General features: G+C 50.0%; 1 protein-coding gene across 1 annotated transcript in view; it reads left to right on the forward strand.

Annotated features, from left to right (window-relative positions):
• The first annotated feature begins 9,963 nt into the window (after positions 1 to 9,963).
• TASOR2 (transcription activation suppressor family member 2) overlaps positions 9,964 to 15,788 on the forward strand; it is a 43,991-nt gene continuing 38,166 nt past the window's right edge. The window contains 1 exon segment of the mRNA XM_050906106.1: positions 9,964 to 10,026. Within this exon segment, the coding sequence (XP_050762063.1) occupies positions 9,984 to 10,026 (43 nt within the window). The 5' untranslated portion in view covers positions 9,964 to 9,983.

The raw sequence follows: 15,788 nt of genomic DNA on the forward strand, positions 1-15,788 counted from the left end.
GGGTTCTGGGGCTACTGGTATAGGTGGGGAGGGGTACTTGGGGCACTGGGGGCGGAAGGGGATACTGGCGGCACTGGTGTGGTGGGAGGGGTAGTGAATGTGTTGGTGTATGTAGGGAAGGGGTTCTGGGGCTACTGGTATAGGTGGGGAGGGGTACTGGGGGTGGAAGGGGATACTGGCGGCACTGGTGTGGTGGGAGGGGTAGTGAATGTACTAGTGTATATGGGGAGGGGGTTCTGGGGTACTGGTTTGTGTAGGGAGCAGGTACTGGGGACACTGCTGTATTGGGGAGAATGGGTACTGGGGGCACTGGTGTTTGGGGGGACTGGAGGCACTGGTGTATATGGGGAGGAGGGTGCTGGTGTGTGGTGGGAAGGGGATGTTGGGAGCACAGGTGTGTGCGGAGGTGGCATTTGGGGCACTGGTGTGTGGGGAAGGGGTACTGGTGTATGTGGGGAAGTGGTATTTGGGGGAATTGGGGTCACTGGTGTGTGTGTAAGGAGGGGGTAGCGGTGGCACTGGTGCAAAGAGACTGGGGTGCTGGCAGGGGGTAGGGGAGGCTGGAGGGGCCCATGAAACTGGAGTGGGACACGGGGAGATGCTGGGAAGGTGATCTGGGGACACGGGGTGTTTTGGGGGGAGGTAGGGCTGGGGGGCTGGTGCTTGTGGAGAGCTGGGGAGGGGGCTCAGCGTGGAGGGAAAGGACAGGCTGGGACGGCTACCTGTGGGATGGGGTGCAGGAGCTGGGTGAGAATGTGTTTGGGGGAGCTGCTCTTGCAAAGAGAGGTTTGGGGTGTGCTGGAGCAGACTGGAGAGAGCACTGGGGGGGAGGTAGAACTGGGGCAACATGTGTACCAAAAATATGGTGGGTCTATTTTCCCCGGGTCCCAGACGGCAGCAGAGTCCACTCAGGTCCCAGGGCTGAGTGAGCTGCTCTTCCAGAGTCACCAGGACCACAGCAAGTTCCTTAGTAATTATGTCATTGATGATATTACCTCCTGGAAACAGCATGTCACACATGCAACGCAGAGCGGGGAGCCAGGCCTCCTGGCCTCTCCGTAAGGACTGGCATTTCTTAGTTATTAGTATTCTGGTTGAACTCTCCGGTTTTGCTGGGTCATCCTGTCGATGGCTGCTCTGCAAAATTTACAAGCAGGTAAGACAGCAGAAACAGAAGCACAGAAAGGTGAAGTGATTTGCCAAAGATTACAAAAAGAAATCAGTGCAAGGCTGAAACTACAGCCTGAATCGCTTGATTCCCACTTGATTCACCCAGGAGAGTGCAACCCTTCTCTACCACTTCTCCACTGTCTACCCCAGATTTCTGCTCTCTCAGGGTAGGAGCTAGGGTACGATGCATTCCTTAAAATCTTTATTTTAAAGCTTCCAAAATAACCATGCCCACATGGAGGCAGCAGCAGAACCTGCAGGAAACATCCACGTACCAGGCTTGATGATGCTGATGAAAACATCAACAGCGTTGCTGGTGTCTCAGGTATCCGGTCCCCATCACATCAGTTCCCTTGCCGCAGGGACACGGCTCCAAGCACATCCCTTTCCTTGGCTCAGGAGCCCTGCGCAGCAACTGCATCTCATCAACAAATTGCTGATCAGTTACCCAGGGTCACGGAGTGGGAGAGAAGCCACAGCAACCAAACTGCAGGAGACCAGAGCCAAGCGTCAGCGTATCACACTCAGAATATGAACGTGAATGTCACTGACTGCCCTAAAATCTTGCACATTCTCCTCTGTTTCTCCCATCTTACCACCTAGGACTAAAACCAAAGAGCCAGGTAATACACAGGCTTCATCTTCCACCTTCCCCTCCTCCTCCATCTCTAAATTACTGTTCTTTGCATTAAAGATGTAGGAGAGAGAACCCAGGATGAATCTGCTGTTCATCCGTGGATTTTCTTCCCCTGCGTGCCAGGTTCCCCCTTCTGCCCCACGCTCGTATAGTCACATCCAGAAATACAAAGCATTTGCTGTCATAACTCCCAACGGATTATTTAGGTAGCTGATATTTGTGAGGACTCTGTAAGAGGCCTCGGTGCCTGTATGTTTGTTTTGCCTCGGCAAAGCAATTTACCCAGAGAGAAACCAGACCTGCGTGGGCAAGAAGTTAAATTTGGGTGCTGGTTTGAGAAACGCAACTTGACTCTGCACTTCCTGAACTCTCAAAAAGGTGCCACGCACTCAAAACACTGACCTGATGCCTTGAATTTGCTAGCGGAGCTAGGCTTTGTCAACAGCTGCTGGCAGCTTGGGCAACTGCCATGCGATAGCGTTATGAACTTTTTCTCATTTACATCCAGGTCTTGAAAGAGGAGGCGTGGATCAGCTTTCTTGTGTGTCCTACTTTTATTGCACTCCCAGTCTTGCGGTCTTCCCCTGACATCCTTCCCAAATCGCTGGAGTAAGTAAGCAAAGAGATGTAAGAAATGGATTAAAAACAGAGGCCAAAAAAATCCCCTTCGCCCCAAACAATCTCTGCAGGAGTAGATCTGCAAGGAGAGCTGCTCCTCCGAGGGGAGATTCTGCAGGATTCCTTCACTTCACAGTCCTGCCATACATTTGCAATTCCATTCGTGTTTTTCATTTTGCCCACCTGCTCTGCATTTGTATGTGCACTTCTCAGGTGGCTGGGAGCTATGCTCTAGGGTACGCAGCCAGCTGAAGAGCACCCGCTTCCCCCTTCCATCCACAGCAGGATAAAGGATGAAACCATATTTAAAAAAAAAAATAAATAAAATTACACTTTTAGAAAAAGTAAAATTCTATTGCTCTTGCTATTCTGCAGTGACTATACTTCTAAAATAGAAATCTGCCCTGTGCTTGTTCTCCACTTTGAGGGAAAAATCAATGTTTTCCAGCAGTGGACATTCTTCTCCTGAAAATATTAATTTTGAAGGAAACAAATTTTCCTTTGCTGGAGGATGATATTAAGTAACTCCAGTGGGAAACTTCTGGTCAGCACAGTGGTGGACGTGCTGCCACTTTCATGTAGTAAGAAAATCAAGGGCATCTGCACTAACTGCATAAAAACTAAAATTGCTACACCCTGTCAGCTGCAACAGTACAAAGATTAGCCCAGGATGGGACCTCTCAAAACATGAGATGTTATCTTTTATGTCCATATGTTGCAGCCAGCCTCAAAGGCAGGATGAGATTGCTGTGTAACTGTTTTTAAATTTTTCAGGGTTTCCATTCCCTATTTAAAGATGCAAAGAGCTGGCATGCCAGCCCCAAACAGAAACACAGACAACAGGGCTGGAAGTGATCTCGGAAAACCACGTAAATTCTCTCACCTCTTGCCCCAAGGTAGGTCCAGGGATGAATTTAAGAACTGGATAAACTCACCTGCTTAGTGCCAGAGGATAGCAGGTAGTGCCAGATAGAGATGGAAATACTCTGCAGACCTGCATATAATGTCAGCTGCAGTTCAGGCAGTGCTGGGGGTTAATCAGCTGTAGATAACGAAATTATGATACAGGCAATAATATGAAGAGATTAATGGGGTGTCTCCCTCGGTTTGATAAGATCAGGAGTAAGCGTTCCTACTTCAAAACATATCCGTATATACACAACTCCTGAAAGCAGAAGGCTAAGAACGATGGCATTTTAACCTTCCCAAATTCCTTATCTGGCCTCCAGCAAAGCACTCGCTGCCTCAGTTTTCTCCTCTGTAAAATATGGATATTACTGATTTACAACATCTGCCTGATAGAGGAGCTTAAGCATCACTGAATGGGCTGATGTGGCTCACGGCAGGAGAAACTTTATTCTCCGAGACCAGCCAGCACCTCTCCAGCCTCACCTGGCTCTTCTGTAGGGAGAATGCAGGATTACACAGAAGGAGATAGATTAGAGGTTGGAAATAGCAAAAGTGGGAAAGAAGGGGTTGTGGAGAAGGATCATGGATACAATCTAAATTTCCATCTATGAGAAAATAATCCACTGTGAATATCACTTAGCTGAACAGGATCACTTGCCTGCATCTGCAGAGAGTCTGAAATAAGAGTGGTACAACCAACTCCAGCCTCACACATGCCGAGCTCAGCTCTGAAGAGAATAACAATGATTGCAAATGCTCCCTCTGTTTAATTACTACAGGACTGATTACTGCAAGAGAAGAAAAAGATACTCTGTTTAGGAGATCTGCATGGTCTCGAACACGCAGTGTGGTTTTGCCATGATCAAACAGTAACATTTTGGTTATAGAAAGAGCTTGTATCTCCTGGCTTCAGTCTTGTGCCTGGTAAGGAGTAATAATTAACATTTAGACTCTATCGTCAGAGATTGTCAGGTTTACATTGCAAAAACATAGGAGAAGCAGCACAGCTATTAATTTTTAATAACTACCTCAATAATGATTTTTAAAAAGTGGGGGAAAAATGGCAAAGGGACTGGGGGGAAAAAAAAAATAAAAATCACTTGCTCACTACTGAAAATGCTCATCTGCACTTTGTCACTTTCTTGTCATCTTTGACTCATTTCCTGAGTGGACCTTGTAGCTGCCTGTGCGGTGTGTGGTTTTACACCATTGTGAAAATACCGTAAAACAAGCTGGGTTTTGTTAGAGGCTTTTGTAGGGGGTTGGTTGTTTGTTTTAGCAACCTTGGTTCTGATTTCCCCGATGCCACTAAAACTATTTTAATGTTTGTCATCACAACTCGACCAAAAAGTTGGTTTCTTAGGAAGTTGCAAGATGCCAAAATAGCCAAAAAAACAAACACAGGAATAAATCAAACCAGAAACCGAAAATCTTAACTTAAGGTCTTGGGCAAAATTTGATTCTCTTGCTGCAAGATCCCAAAGTGATTCTGGGAGTTTTGCTTGAGTCGAGTGAAGGATGGGGGCAAGACAGCTTTATGGGGGGTGACATACACCTTGACAGTGTTGTAGAATAAAGTAGACCTTTGGATCAAGAAGTTCCTGATTTTGCATCTCATGCTTTTCCTTGCAGTTTGTTTTGACGCTCCTTTACAGCAAAGAGAGTAGAGCAGAAATGAGCGGGAGCAAACCTCTTTCTGTCCACCTGGATCAAACCAGAAGGGCTCAGACTTCGTGGTGGTGTGCAGCAGCCATTTCTGAGCTAGCTGCCTGCTCCCACCCCTTCTCAGGTGCCCAGAGGTCTTTACACAAACTTTTCAGCTGCTCTGAACATGACACCTTTAAAAGAAGTTCTGCAGTTTTTCTGGGCAGGCCAGCTGGAATGACCAAACATAACGGGCTACCAAAGAGGTCAAACAAGCCCACAAGTTCTCTTTCCCTGCTTTCTCTTTCAGTTAAGGTTCTGAGCCAACGCTTCCCAAGCCAAATGGCTCTGAACTTGATATTTTACCACAGCGCATCAGAAAGTTCCTCAGACAACAGATGCTGGGGCCTACCTGACCCTCCAGATTGGCCTGGTGATGCTGCACTTCTGTTCAAAACAAGGCAATTTCTTGGCGCAGACTTGTACAAAAAGATCAGTCAGAAACAGTCCTGCCCTGCTTCATTCCTGAAAGCACTGCCTGGGAAAGGAAACTTCGTCTTGAAATAAAACCATGCTAGGATCCCGCTGCGACAGAAGCCCATCTTGCCTCTTCTCCCTGCCGTAGCCGCTTGCCTGCGGTTCCTCTCGGTTTCTGCAGTTGCCCCTCTCCCCTCTGGACACATCTGTCCAAAGTCTCCACAGCAGAGGAACACTGGGGTTTTCAGCCTCCCAAAAGGCACCCGTGATATTTCCATGTGCTTGCATTTTACCTTTTAGACCTGTTTTAATCTGTCCCGACAGCCGTGCTGATGAACGAACAGTCACGCTGGGCATCAGCGGTATCAACCAGCCATGGGCTTCATGATTTGGCTTTGAGGTCTACACAAATGCAAACATTTATTCAGGATTACCTTGAGCCACTGGTGACCTCGTCCCACCTGGACTCCCTTCCACAGCAGCTAAGGGGACTTTGGATGTTCTCACAAGCAGGAGAGGAAGAGGGTCCTCCAGCAGACCACTGATTTTCTAGAAAATTGAAGAAACCAGTCTGTGAAACCACTACCTTGCTGTCAAATTGGGCTGAAACTGGCTAATGGCTTCAAAAGTTAATGGAAGAGACAGACAGACAGACATAGTACGATCACAAGCCTTTTTTCCTTAGGAAACCAAGCAAAAACCAAACCAATCTCTCATGCCACATATTATAAGGAAATAGGAGAAAACCAAAGACAAACTCAGTGTTTCCACGTATTTCTGTGTCATCTGCTGTCCCATGATTCACACATGGCAGGGAAAGGGGAAGGGAGCCCGCAGGTCCTATGCCATCCGGCGTTTGCAGGCTGTGTTTGTACACTTCACGCAGCAGCTGGGACTCCTGATGCTGCCCCACACAGTCAATAATGATTTCAAACCTAATTATTTGCTTTATCGTTGTGTGTTGTCTTTCAGCAGGAGGACACTGCCGTTTTCAGGAACTGCTGCTTCCACCTCCCAGGTGACTCATTTCATTGCGACTATTTTCTTTCACAGAGCGACTGACAGCATCTGCAGTCATCATTCATTTTTTTCTGAATGAAAGAGGAAATAGATCTTCAGATGACTACTTCTTTATTTTAGACGTGCGAGTATGTCAGAACTTTATGAGTCATTCTTTCAAAGAAGCCAAAATAGAGTATTGCCAGGAACTAGGTCCCCACCACAGTTAGATCATGGGCTCTCCTCTTGCACAGACTGCACGTGCCACCGCCCAAAAAAGCGTGAGGCACCAAACAGCAATACAGAAACTCCAGTTAGAGATGGTCTGACCTCCAGAGGCTCCAGTTGTTACTCTCCCCAGCAAAACGATGACAAAATTCCCTCAAATTCCTTGTTTTTCTAATAGATTAAATGGGAACAGATCATTGAGAAAGGAGCTCTCACCAGAAATCCTACGTTTCCTCATCAGAAATAATTCCTAATACTAAAATACTCATGTTTCATTGCAGCGGGGGCTGAACGGTCACACTCGAGGGGGAAACCCGGGCGCTCTGACTGCGGATCTGCTCTTCTTTACAGACACCACAGAAGCTCAGAGCCCTTCTCGTGTCTCCTAGGTCGAGGCACACGGTTACACGGGGCTGTTCATCTTACACCCTCACAGGGCTAGCCGGGACACTGACCCTGCAAAGATATTTCTGTCTCACCTCACCCGAGTAGGGAAGATGGAAAGTCTTTTTTCTTACTCCTAGGCTAGTTGTCTTTAGGACCAGCAACACCAGCAAGAATTCCAGTCTTTGACGTGTCAGCAGGAGCTAGAAAAATCAGTGGATCTGGCAAATGGGAGATACACTGCTACGCAGTCAGAGCACAAGACAGCTACCGACGCTGCCCTTACTGACCATACGACACCAGAAAAATCACTCACTCTTCCCCGTGCCTTCGTTTTTTCACTGGGTAGTAGCACTTTGCACTCTCTGCTGCTGCAGTAGCAAATTCTTAGGATGGGTGAAATATCTGTAACAGCGTGTTACTGACCTGCAGCATTGCTGTGAGTAATAAGCGACTTATAAGTAGAGCTGTCACGTTGTCATCTCATTGTTCTTTCTCCTTTTTTCCTTTGTTTGCCAGTCTTTCCTGCTAAGGCTATGACTACCCCAGCATGCGAAAATACACCCGACAAGGTCAGAAGAGCTAAACCAGAGCCTGGGCACTGGGGAGCTGAGTACAGAGACACCCAAATGGGCTGTGCAAACACCAGCAAGGATGGGGAATCAGCCTCCCCATAAATTTATTAGCTCAGCTGGGTGACCGCACAGTGTGTCCACGACACGCATCGCCGTGCGGACACAGCACCACGGATCTCATTGCCCAAAGTACCTGAAATCCTGGGTGGGCTCCCCTCCAAGCGCCCAGAAAACTCATTGTCCAGCACAGCCGAACGCACATTTATGCAACGCAACCATTGACCCGTCATTCAGCACACCGTGTTCACACAACCCCTTGCGTAAGAGGCTGGGCAAGCCCAGATCGCCCCGTTCCCTGCTCCAATGTCTATTGCAACATTGACTATCTGCTGCATTCATGATGTTGCCGAGGGCCTGCTGAGCCTGGTGAACACCTAAAAATTATCATCCACTCCTACTATTCCACATAGGGTCCAACGATACTGCGACAAGGCAACTCAGAGCCATCAAAAGAGACTGTATGTCCCTTGGAGAGAAGTTAAAAGGACCTGGAGCACAGGTGGTGTTCTCCTCTATCCTCCCAGTCAGAGGAATTGGTGTAGGAAGGAGGAGACAAATTATAGGATTCACCTGACCAAGTGGGGCAAGAGAGTTTTCACCAACAAGCTGGCCAGGCTTGTATGGAGAGCTTTAAACTAGACTTAGCGGGGAAGGGGGATGGATTTTTGAGCAACAGAGAAGTGCCAGGGGCTGCTGATGCATTAGGAACCAACAAGGAAACACCAGTGAAATGCCTCCGAGGAATTAGGGCACGTTCCTCTAAAAAGGTGTTACGGTTGATAGCCCACCTGAAGTGCCTCTATACCAATGCACACAGCATGGGTAAGAAGGAGCTGGAAGCCATTGTGCAGCTAGAAGGCTACAATTTAATCAATATCTATATATCCAATATATAAAGGGAGCTTATAAGAAAGATGGAGAGAGACTTTTTACCAAGGTCTGTAGTGACAGGACACGGGGCAATGGTTTTAAACTGAAAAGAGGGTAGGTTTAGACTGGGCATAAGGAAGAAATGTTTTACAGCGAGGGTGGTGAGGCACTGGAACAGGTTGGCCAGAGAAGTTGTGGATGCCCCATTACTGTAAGTGATCAAGGTCAGGTTGGACAGGGCTTTGAGCAACCTGATCTGGTGGTTTACACACTACTCAGGTGACAAACTGTCTCCGTGCCGGGGTTAATCTAGACAGATTCCAGGTGGTGGAGAGAAACAGGATTATTTATCTACTTTTTCTGCTTAAATCTTCATTTACCCCCTCCATTCCTGGAGCAAATCCACCTCTGGGCCACACACTTCCATGTTTTCAACAGAGGAACAAAACGCAGAGTATTGGGGGGGGACACGACCGGGCACGTTTTAACACCCCAGAGAAAATCCTATTTAAAAGGGGTGATTGAGCAACCCCATTACACAGGCGCTGCTGCTGTGAAGTGAGGCCTGGAGCCACCCCATGAGGAGCCCCGGGGGTACCCCACCTCAGGAGGGGCAGCGGGGACAGGGATGGGGCCGAGGAATGGAGGGAGGCACGGAGGTTAAGGGCCACAGAAAGGGGATGAGGAGATGGAGGGAAGGGGCTAGAAGGGCTGAAATGGGGGGAAGGCCCTGAGGGAAGGTCCAAAACAAGGGGCTGAGGGAAGGCGCTGAGGGGAAGGACCGAGGTGAGGGAAGGGGCCCAGGGCATGATGGTGAGGGGCTGAGGGATGGGGTTGAGGGGCCGGGGGAAGGACTGAGGTGAGGGACGGGGCCCAGGGCAGGGAGGTGAAGACTGAGGGAAAGACTGAGGCGAGGAAAGGTGCCCGGGACAGGAGGTGAACGATGAAGGAGAGGGCGCTGAGGGGACGGCGGGAAGGGCCGCTGAAGGCCGGTGCCGGCGCGGCGGTGACCCGCGGGAAGAGGAAAGCCGCGGGCGCGGCCGGGCTCTCTTTCCGGTTCAGTTTTCACTTTCTGTTTTTTTCCCCGCTGCTGCTGCTGCTGCTGCTGCTGCTGCCGCCGCCCGGCCCCGGCCCTGCCTCCCCGCCCGCCCGCCCGCGCCGTCCCTCCGCGGCGCCCTTTCACTTCCTGGGGCCGGCGGATGGCGGCGGCCCGCAGCTCTCCCGCCCCATATGCCGCCCCGTATGCCACCCCGCGTCGCCTAAGCCCACCGGCCCGCCCGGCCCGGTAGCGCCGCGCCCTCCCGGGGACCCGCCGGGAGCGGAGCGGAGCCGCGCCGAGGGCCGGGCGGGGCGGTATGCGGGCGGCGTGAGGGCCGGTGTGGCGGGTGAACGGCGAGGAGTGAGCCCCGGCCATGAGCGAGCGGCGGGACGAGGAGACCGGCGGGCCGGGCACGGGTGAGCGGGGCCCGGGGGGCGGGCGGGGAGCGAGCCACGAGGAGGGCGGCCGGCTCCATCCCACCCTTCGTCTAGGGAGGAGAGGCCAAGCCGGCTTTGCCCCTCTCGTTCCTCCAAAGCCGGGGCTGCCCGGCCCCGTGGGGACGAGCTTGAGGGGGGTGCCCGCTCCTCGCCGGGTGAGGGGGAGCAGCCCCCGGGCCAGGGCTGGAGGCACCTGCCCCGAGCCCCTGGGTGCCCGGAGGCCTTCAACACCTAGAAAGCAGCTTTCTGCTTTTAATTTTGACTGGCTCACTGGGGACATGTTGGCTTTTCCAAGCTCCCGCTTGCGCCGGTAGCTGACCCCAAGGCCCGTGCAGCTGGGAGAGCCGCGGTCCTTTTTGGTTTTGCGGCTGCAGACACCTTGGGTCTGTCCTTGGGGAGCCGTGCTGGTCAGTGCAGGTGCCCTTCAGGAGCGGGGTATGGAAATACAAACAGATCGGCTGCGTGCTGCTCCCTTCCTGGGACTGGCATGGGGAAGCTGGAGGCTGGAAGGCCTCTTTGCTCCCCCCCTTGGAGCAGCTGCGCTGCCTTGCAGGGCTGGAAATTGGTCCTGGAAGAGGGGGGGGGGGAAAATATGTTTCTGCTCTGGTCCTGCGCAATTCTGCTCCCAGGTTGTCCTCAAACAAATTGTCCCACAGAGGCTCGGTTAGGAGCAGGGCTTGCTGAGCTGTAGGTGTGCACTCCTTAAGGGAGGATAATCTGGGATAGAGATGGAGCAAGCCGGAGGGTGGACAGCACAAAAATAGTTGTAAAACATGTTCCTTACTCCATGGGAACAAAGATTTGTGCAAGAAAGCCTGTCTGGCCCGCAATAATCAGTAGCCTGGTGGTTTGGTGCTCATCGTGGATGCAGGAGATGCTGGGTGAAGCTCCGCTCTGGGGGGGATTCAAGTCAGAACGTTAACCTCATGGTTTTACCCTAAGCGTTTGGCCAAAGTGGATGTTTTTTAGTGCTGCTCGATGGATCTCGTTACAGTGCTTTTAAGAGACTGGTAACGAACAGGGAGACAAACATGGGGCTCTACTGGCACTAGCTGTCCTATGGTTGAGTCTGGAAATTACTGGTCTGCACTTGAACGAATTTGTTAGATATAGCGTGTTGCCAAGAAAATGTCTGATTTCACAGAAATTGCAATTTTCCAATCGAAAATGATTTTGTCAGAGAATTTCCTATCTGCTCTGATAAGAAGAAGTGTAAGTACTCGCGTAGGACCAGAGACTGTATTACCCAGCTCTCAAACTGGTTTTACATACTAGTTTGGTCTATTTTTAGTGTTCCTCTTAAACCTGGCGTTTTTCATGATAGCAGAGCTAGCTTAAGTGCTCCCCATTCCCAGATACTCACCCCCGATACCCCCTAACATCCGCATCCCGCCTGACTTCGAGCTGCGTTGGTACAACTCTTTGTGGAGCCGTGCAGCAATCCAGATTGCTGAACCCATCTGGATTAAAAATAGCCTCTCTTTATTTTCTGCTGCAGTTTGCGGATTTTCTTCATTACGCAGCCCCAGCTGTGCCAGGACGGGAAGAGAAGCAGCACTGGGGCAAGGGCTTGCATAGGTCACTGTAGCTACCCACCGAAACGCGTGTGGGATTACAGCTTTGGTGGAATGGGCTGATTTTATTACATGAAATATATATGTTGGTCACTCTGGCACGTGCCAAAGTGACCAACTGATTATTTTTGGTTGGAATCGCTTTGAGACAAGAAAGTGAAATGTTTATTATTTTTGGTAAATGCTGTTTTCGCACAGTTTGGCTTTTTTGGGGTTTTTTTTTGGTGGTGAGGTAACTACTCACTAATTCTGATGGGGTGTTCGGAGTCAGTATGCGTGTGGGGGGATTTTAGTACTTGGCTTTGGTTCTGTTTTTATTTGAGACTATAAGTGTGTCTTGGTAATTTCCACAGCCAAAGGGTCCAATAGAGAGCGGGTGGTTACAGCTCTATTGCCATATCAAGCAGAACAAGAGACTGGAGGAAAGAAAGTCAATGCTGAAAGGAGAGCATCTGTAGTGAGAGCAAAAGTAACGCAACAAAACAAGCCTAAGGAAGGATATATCCCTGTTTGGGAGGTTTTCAGGCTTGCTCAAAGGCAAAAGGAGTACGTAACCAGCAGTCTGGAGGAATGCAGCTGCAGGATTTCAGGCAGGGGAACTATGCCCGCTTTCTCCAGCCGCAAACAAGTTGGTTTTTTTCTTTTCCCAAATGGGGCAGCTCTGCCTTGGGGAGGCTGTTTTTAACACGTAAACCATTGCTGTTGCTCTCACGAGGCTGCCTGTGTGTCAGGAGACCCTGGACATCGCTGCAGCACGTGCATTCGCCTTGACGGCGCATGGGCTTTAGATCCAGGACATCCCCAGCGTCAATTTTTCGGGGTCCTGGGAGGCAGCAGGTGAACTCCAGCTCGTGTGGCGGCAGGCTGATGTTTCTTGGGAGGGCTGGATGTTGCTCTGCAGGTGCTGTGTGGTTAGCTGAGTTTAACGTGTGGGTTTCAACATAGCGTCTGTGGGCTGCGCGCAAGGGATCCTCGAAATGTAACCTAGCGAAGGCAAGCCTGTCATCAGCGGGTTTTTAGTTTGCTGCGCACTAGTCTACAGCTCTCCCACAAGGTCAAAGCGCATCAAGTCTGGCTGTCTTAGGCCATCGGGCTACTGCACGAGCATGGAGGATCGCTTGGCTGGCTGGTCTTGCAAAGAAAGGGTTGTCTTTAGTTGTCTAAGTGCTAAAATACCCGTGCTGGTGCTAGATTTGGGAAGAGTCAGTGCAGACACCTGCAGCTGAGTGAATCCACAACAGGTGGCAATCCTGTATAAGATGATAGAAGAGGGGAGCTGCAGCGGCAGGACGGGGCTTTGAGGAGCATCTGCTGAGATGAAAGGCAGCAACAACTGCCATTGCAATGAATTAACGAGGAAAAACCTGTAATAACCACATCCTCAATTACATGAGCAGTTGAAAGGAACAGGAGGGAGGTTATAAAATCAAAGAAATGTTACTTGGAAGGTTTCTCTGGTGTAGGACTCTGAGTAGATTTTTCACCAACATCAGAGTGGAGCAGCTGTGGCTTTGCCCAGCCGAGGATGGAGACCCCAACCTCTCTGCAACCTGTCCTAAGGCTGCATCACCCTCCAGGGGAAAAATTTCTTCCTCACATCCAGTCTGAACCTCCCAAGGTGCAACTTGAGGTGTTGCCCCTTGTTGCTTCCATCTGCCAGTGCCAGAAGAGAGGCTCCATCATCTCTGTGACTCCCCATCAGGTAGCTTTGGGCTGCAGTTGGATCTCCCCAGCTTTTCTCCCCCAGACTAAACAAGTCCGGCTCCCTTGCTCTCTAAGTAATTAGGTAGGGTCTTGTTGGGGCTGCCTTCTCTGGGTAGGAATTTGGGGCACAGTTTGAAACAACCAGGTTTGCTGAAATTTCTTATGACACAGGGGTTTTTTACATAGTGTAGGAACATAACATTCCCTACCCATGAGGAAACGAATAATGTTTTCTCCCCAACCAACTAGATGCATTCAGATATCACTATGAGATTAAATCTGTGTTGGCAGAGCTCAAGTGGAGCTGTCTGTGTAAAGGTTGCCTGTCCTCTGGGCAGAGTGATAGCTCTCCTGAGTGGGTGCCAGGGGTTTCCTGTGTTGCCTGACTCCTAGAAGTGATCTAAATAAATACTGTCAGTCTCTGATATTGAGATGAAAAGCATTACAAAAGCTCCTGCAGCCTAGATATCTGCATTCCCAGGCTACCTGATCCCAGAGGTAATATAAAATACAGTCGAGCACCTGGGTTTTCCAGCTTAGCAGCAATCACCTTGTCTCACTATGGAAGAATGTTTTAAATACATCAAACCAGGAGATTGCAACAGATACCATCTCACCCCAAACAGGGACATAACTCCCGGGTTTAAGGCCAAGGATGTTAATTTAGGAGAGTGGAGCTGCATCAGCCTGCTTACTTTTTTCAGGTAATTGGAAAGGTTAGAGAGCTGTGCCATCCAAAAATTCCCCCCTGCCCGGGAATTTGAATGCTCGGTTCTTCTGGGGGAAAATAGCTCCACGGTTATGAGAGCTCTTGAACCTCCACGCGAGCCAACCGCTCTCTTTCTGAGAGTACGAGGAAACATCTGCTGCAGAGAGGTGGTTTTTAATCATCTGTTACGATGATTTACTTGCAGGAGGCCTGTAGCAGTTGCGGGATAATTGACTCGGTAAGTTCCTGGTCTTGCCCATGAAAGCACCGCATAGAGTAAGAGATGTTTCCTACCACAGTCACGCTAACGTGGCACTGCATATCCATCATACGGTGTCAGCCTGGCTCCACGCACGTCAGAGTAGGGGTAAAACCTTGTGCTGATTTAATGGGCTGTCCCAGCTGAGACCAAATATCCATCTCGGCTGGTATCCTGACTCCAGGAGTGACTGCTTAGGGAAAAGCATGTGAACAGGACAAAGGTACAGCGCTCTTTCTCTGAAAACTCATGCCAACTGAGCAGCTTTGTGGCTCAGGGACTTCCTGAGGAAGAGCTGGAATCTTTTTATTTAATAGAGTATTTTCCCCACAAATCTGTCCAGTCAATCTTTGAACCCATCTGCAGCAACCTATGGTGAGACCTTCAGAAAATGCTGCTTGTTACTAGAGCCCTTCCTGGCTCTGCCAGACAGCCCATGATACAACCTGTGCCGCCTTTTCCATCCACGGTGGGAGGCCTTTTCCCCTTTCATTTGCCAACAGATTCGCTCCTCATCTCTGCAAATGGGTGCCTCCCGTTTAAGCCAGAGGTCTTGTTTTGGCTGGACCAGGAGCACAAGCCCGTCCTGGTAACCCATCCCATGCCCAACGTCTGCCTCTGGTACGTGTAATATCCCAGCTGTGTTGGCTCTGTTGTACATGGTTTAGATCAGATCCGTTACCGCTTGGCAGGTTCAGCCACCTCTGTTTAGTAGCAGCCCGACAAATACAAGGTTAGAATAGTTGTCTGTGTCTCCAAGTGGGAAAAACAGGAAGGAAAAAGGCGAGAAAGCGAAAGAAAAAGATGCTGGGAAGTGGCAAAGCTGTAAAAGTTGCTAATAACGGCAGGAGCAGCAGGAACAAGGCACTTGTCTGGTGTAGGCGAGTGTATTTTGAGACCGAAAGGCTTTGAAGAACCCGTGCTAAAACACAAGAAAATCCCAAGAGGCTCGAATGTGCCAAGGCAAATCATTTTCTGCTTTGGTGCTGTGCTAACCGTGCCCTGGGCCGGTCCCCGTGGGCATAGGACACCTGCTCCATGGTGGAGAGAGCTCTGCCGCGCTGCACGGAGCAGTCTCTGGGGTCTGCCTCGGGTGATCAGTTTGCAAATACACCTAATATCAGCTAGCCGTGTGAGTGGTCTGTGCTACATCTCCTTGCCTGATTACTCCTGGAGAGTAAACGTAAGCTTAGTTTACATCATGTCATTAATTGGGAATACTTTACAACAGTCAGCATCTGCCGTAGTCAACATCTTGTTACTTTGCAGGCATGATACGTTCCTGCTCCTAGACATATGTGGGAGATGGTGATTTTTGGTTTAGTTTGGCTTAATTTAGCTCAGGTTTTGGCTTAAATTGAAAGAGGAAAGTGACTTCTGTGCTTCAGCAGTAATGAGCCAAGACTCATTATAAAAGTTGGGCTGTGCCGGTGTAGCAGTCATGGTCACGACCTGTGAGGGTGACCTGACCTGCAGGTGGGTGAGGATCCTGACC

Source organism: Gymnogyps californianus, chromosome 1, assembly GCF_018139145.2.
Source record: "Gymnogyps californianus isolate 813 chromosome 1, ASM1813914v2, whole genome shotgun sequence".
NCBI lineage: Eukaryota > Metazoa > Chordata > Aves > Accipitriformes > Cathartidae > Gymnogyps > Gymnogyps californianus.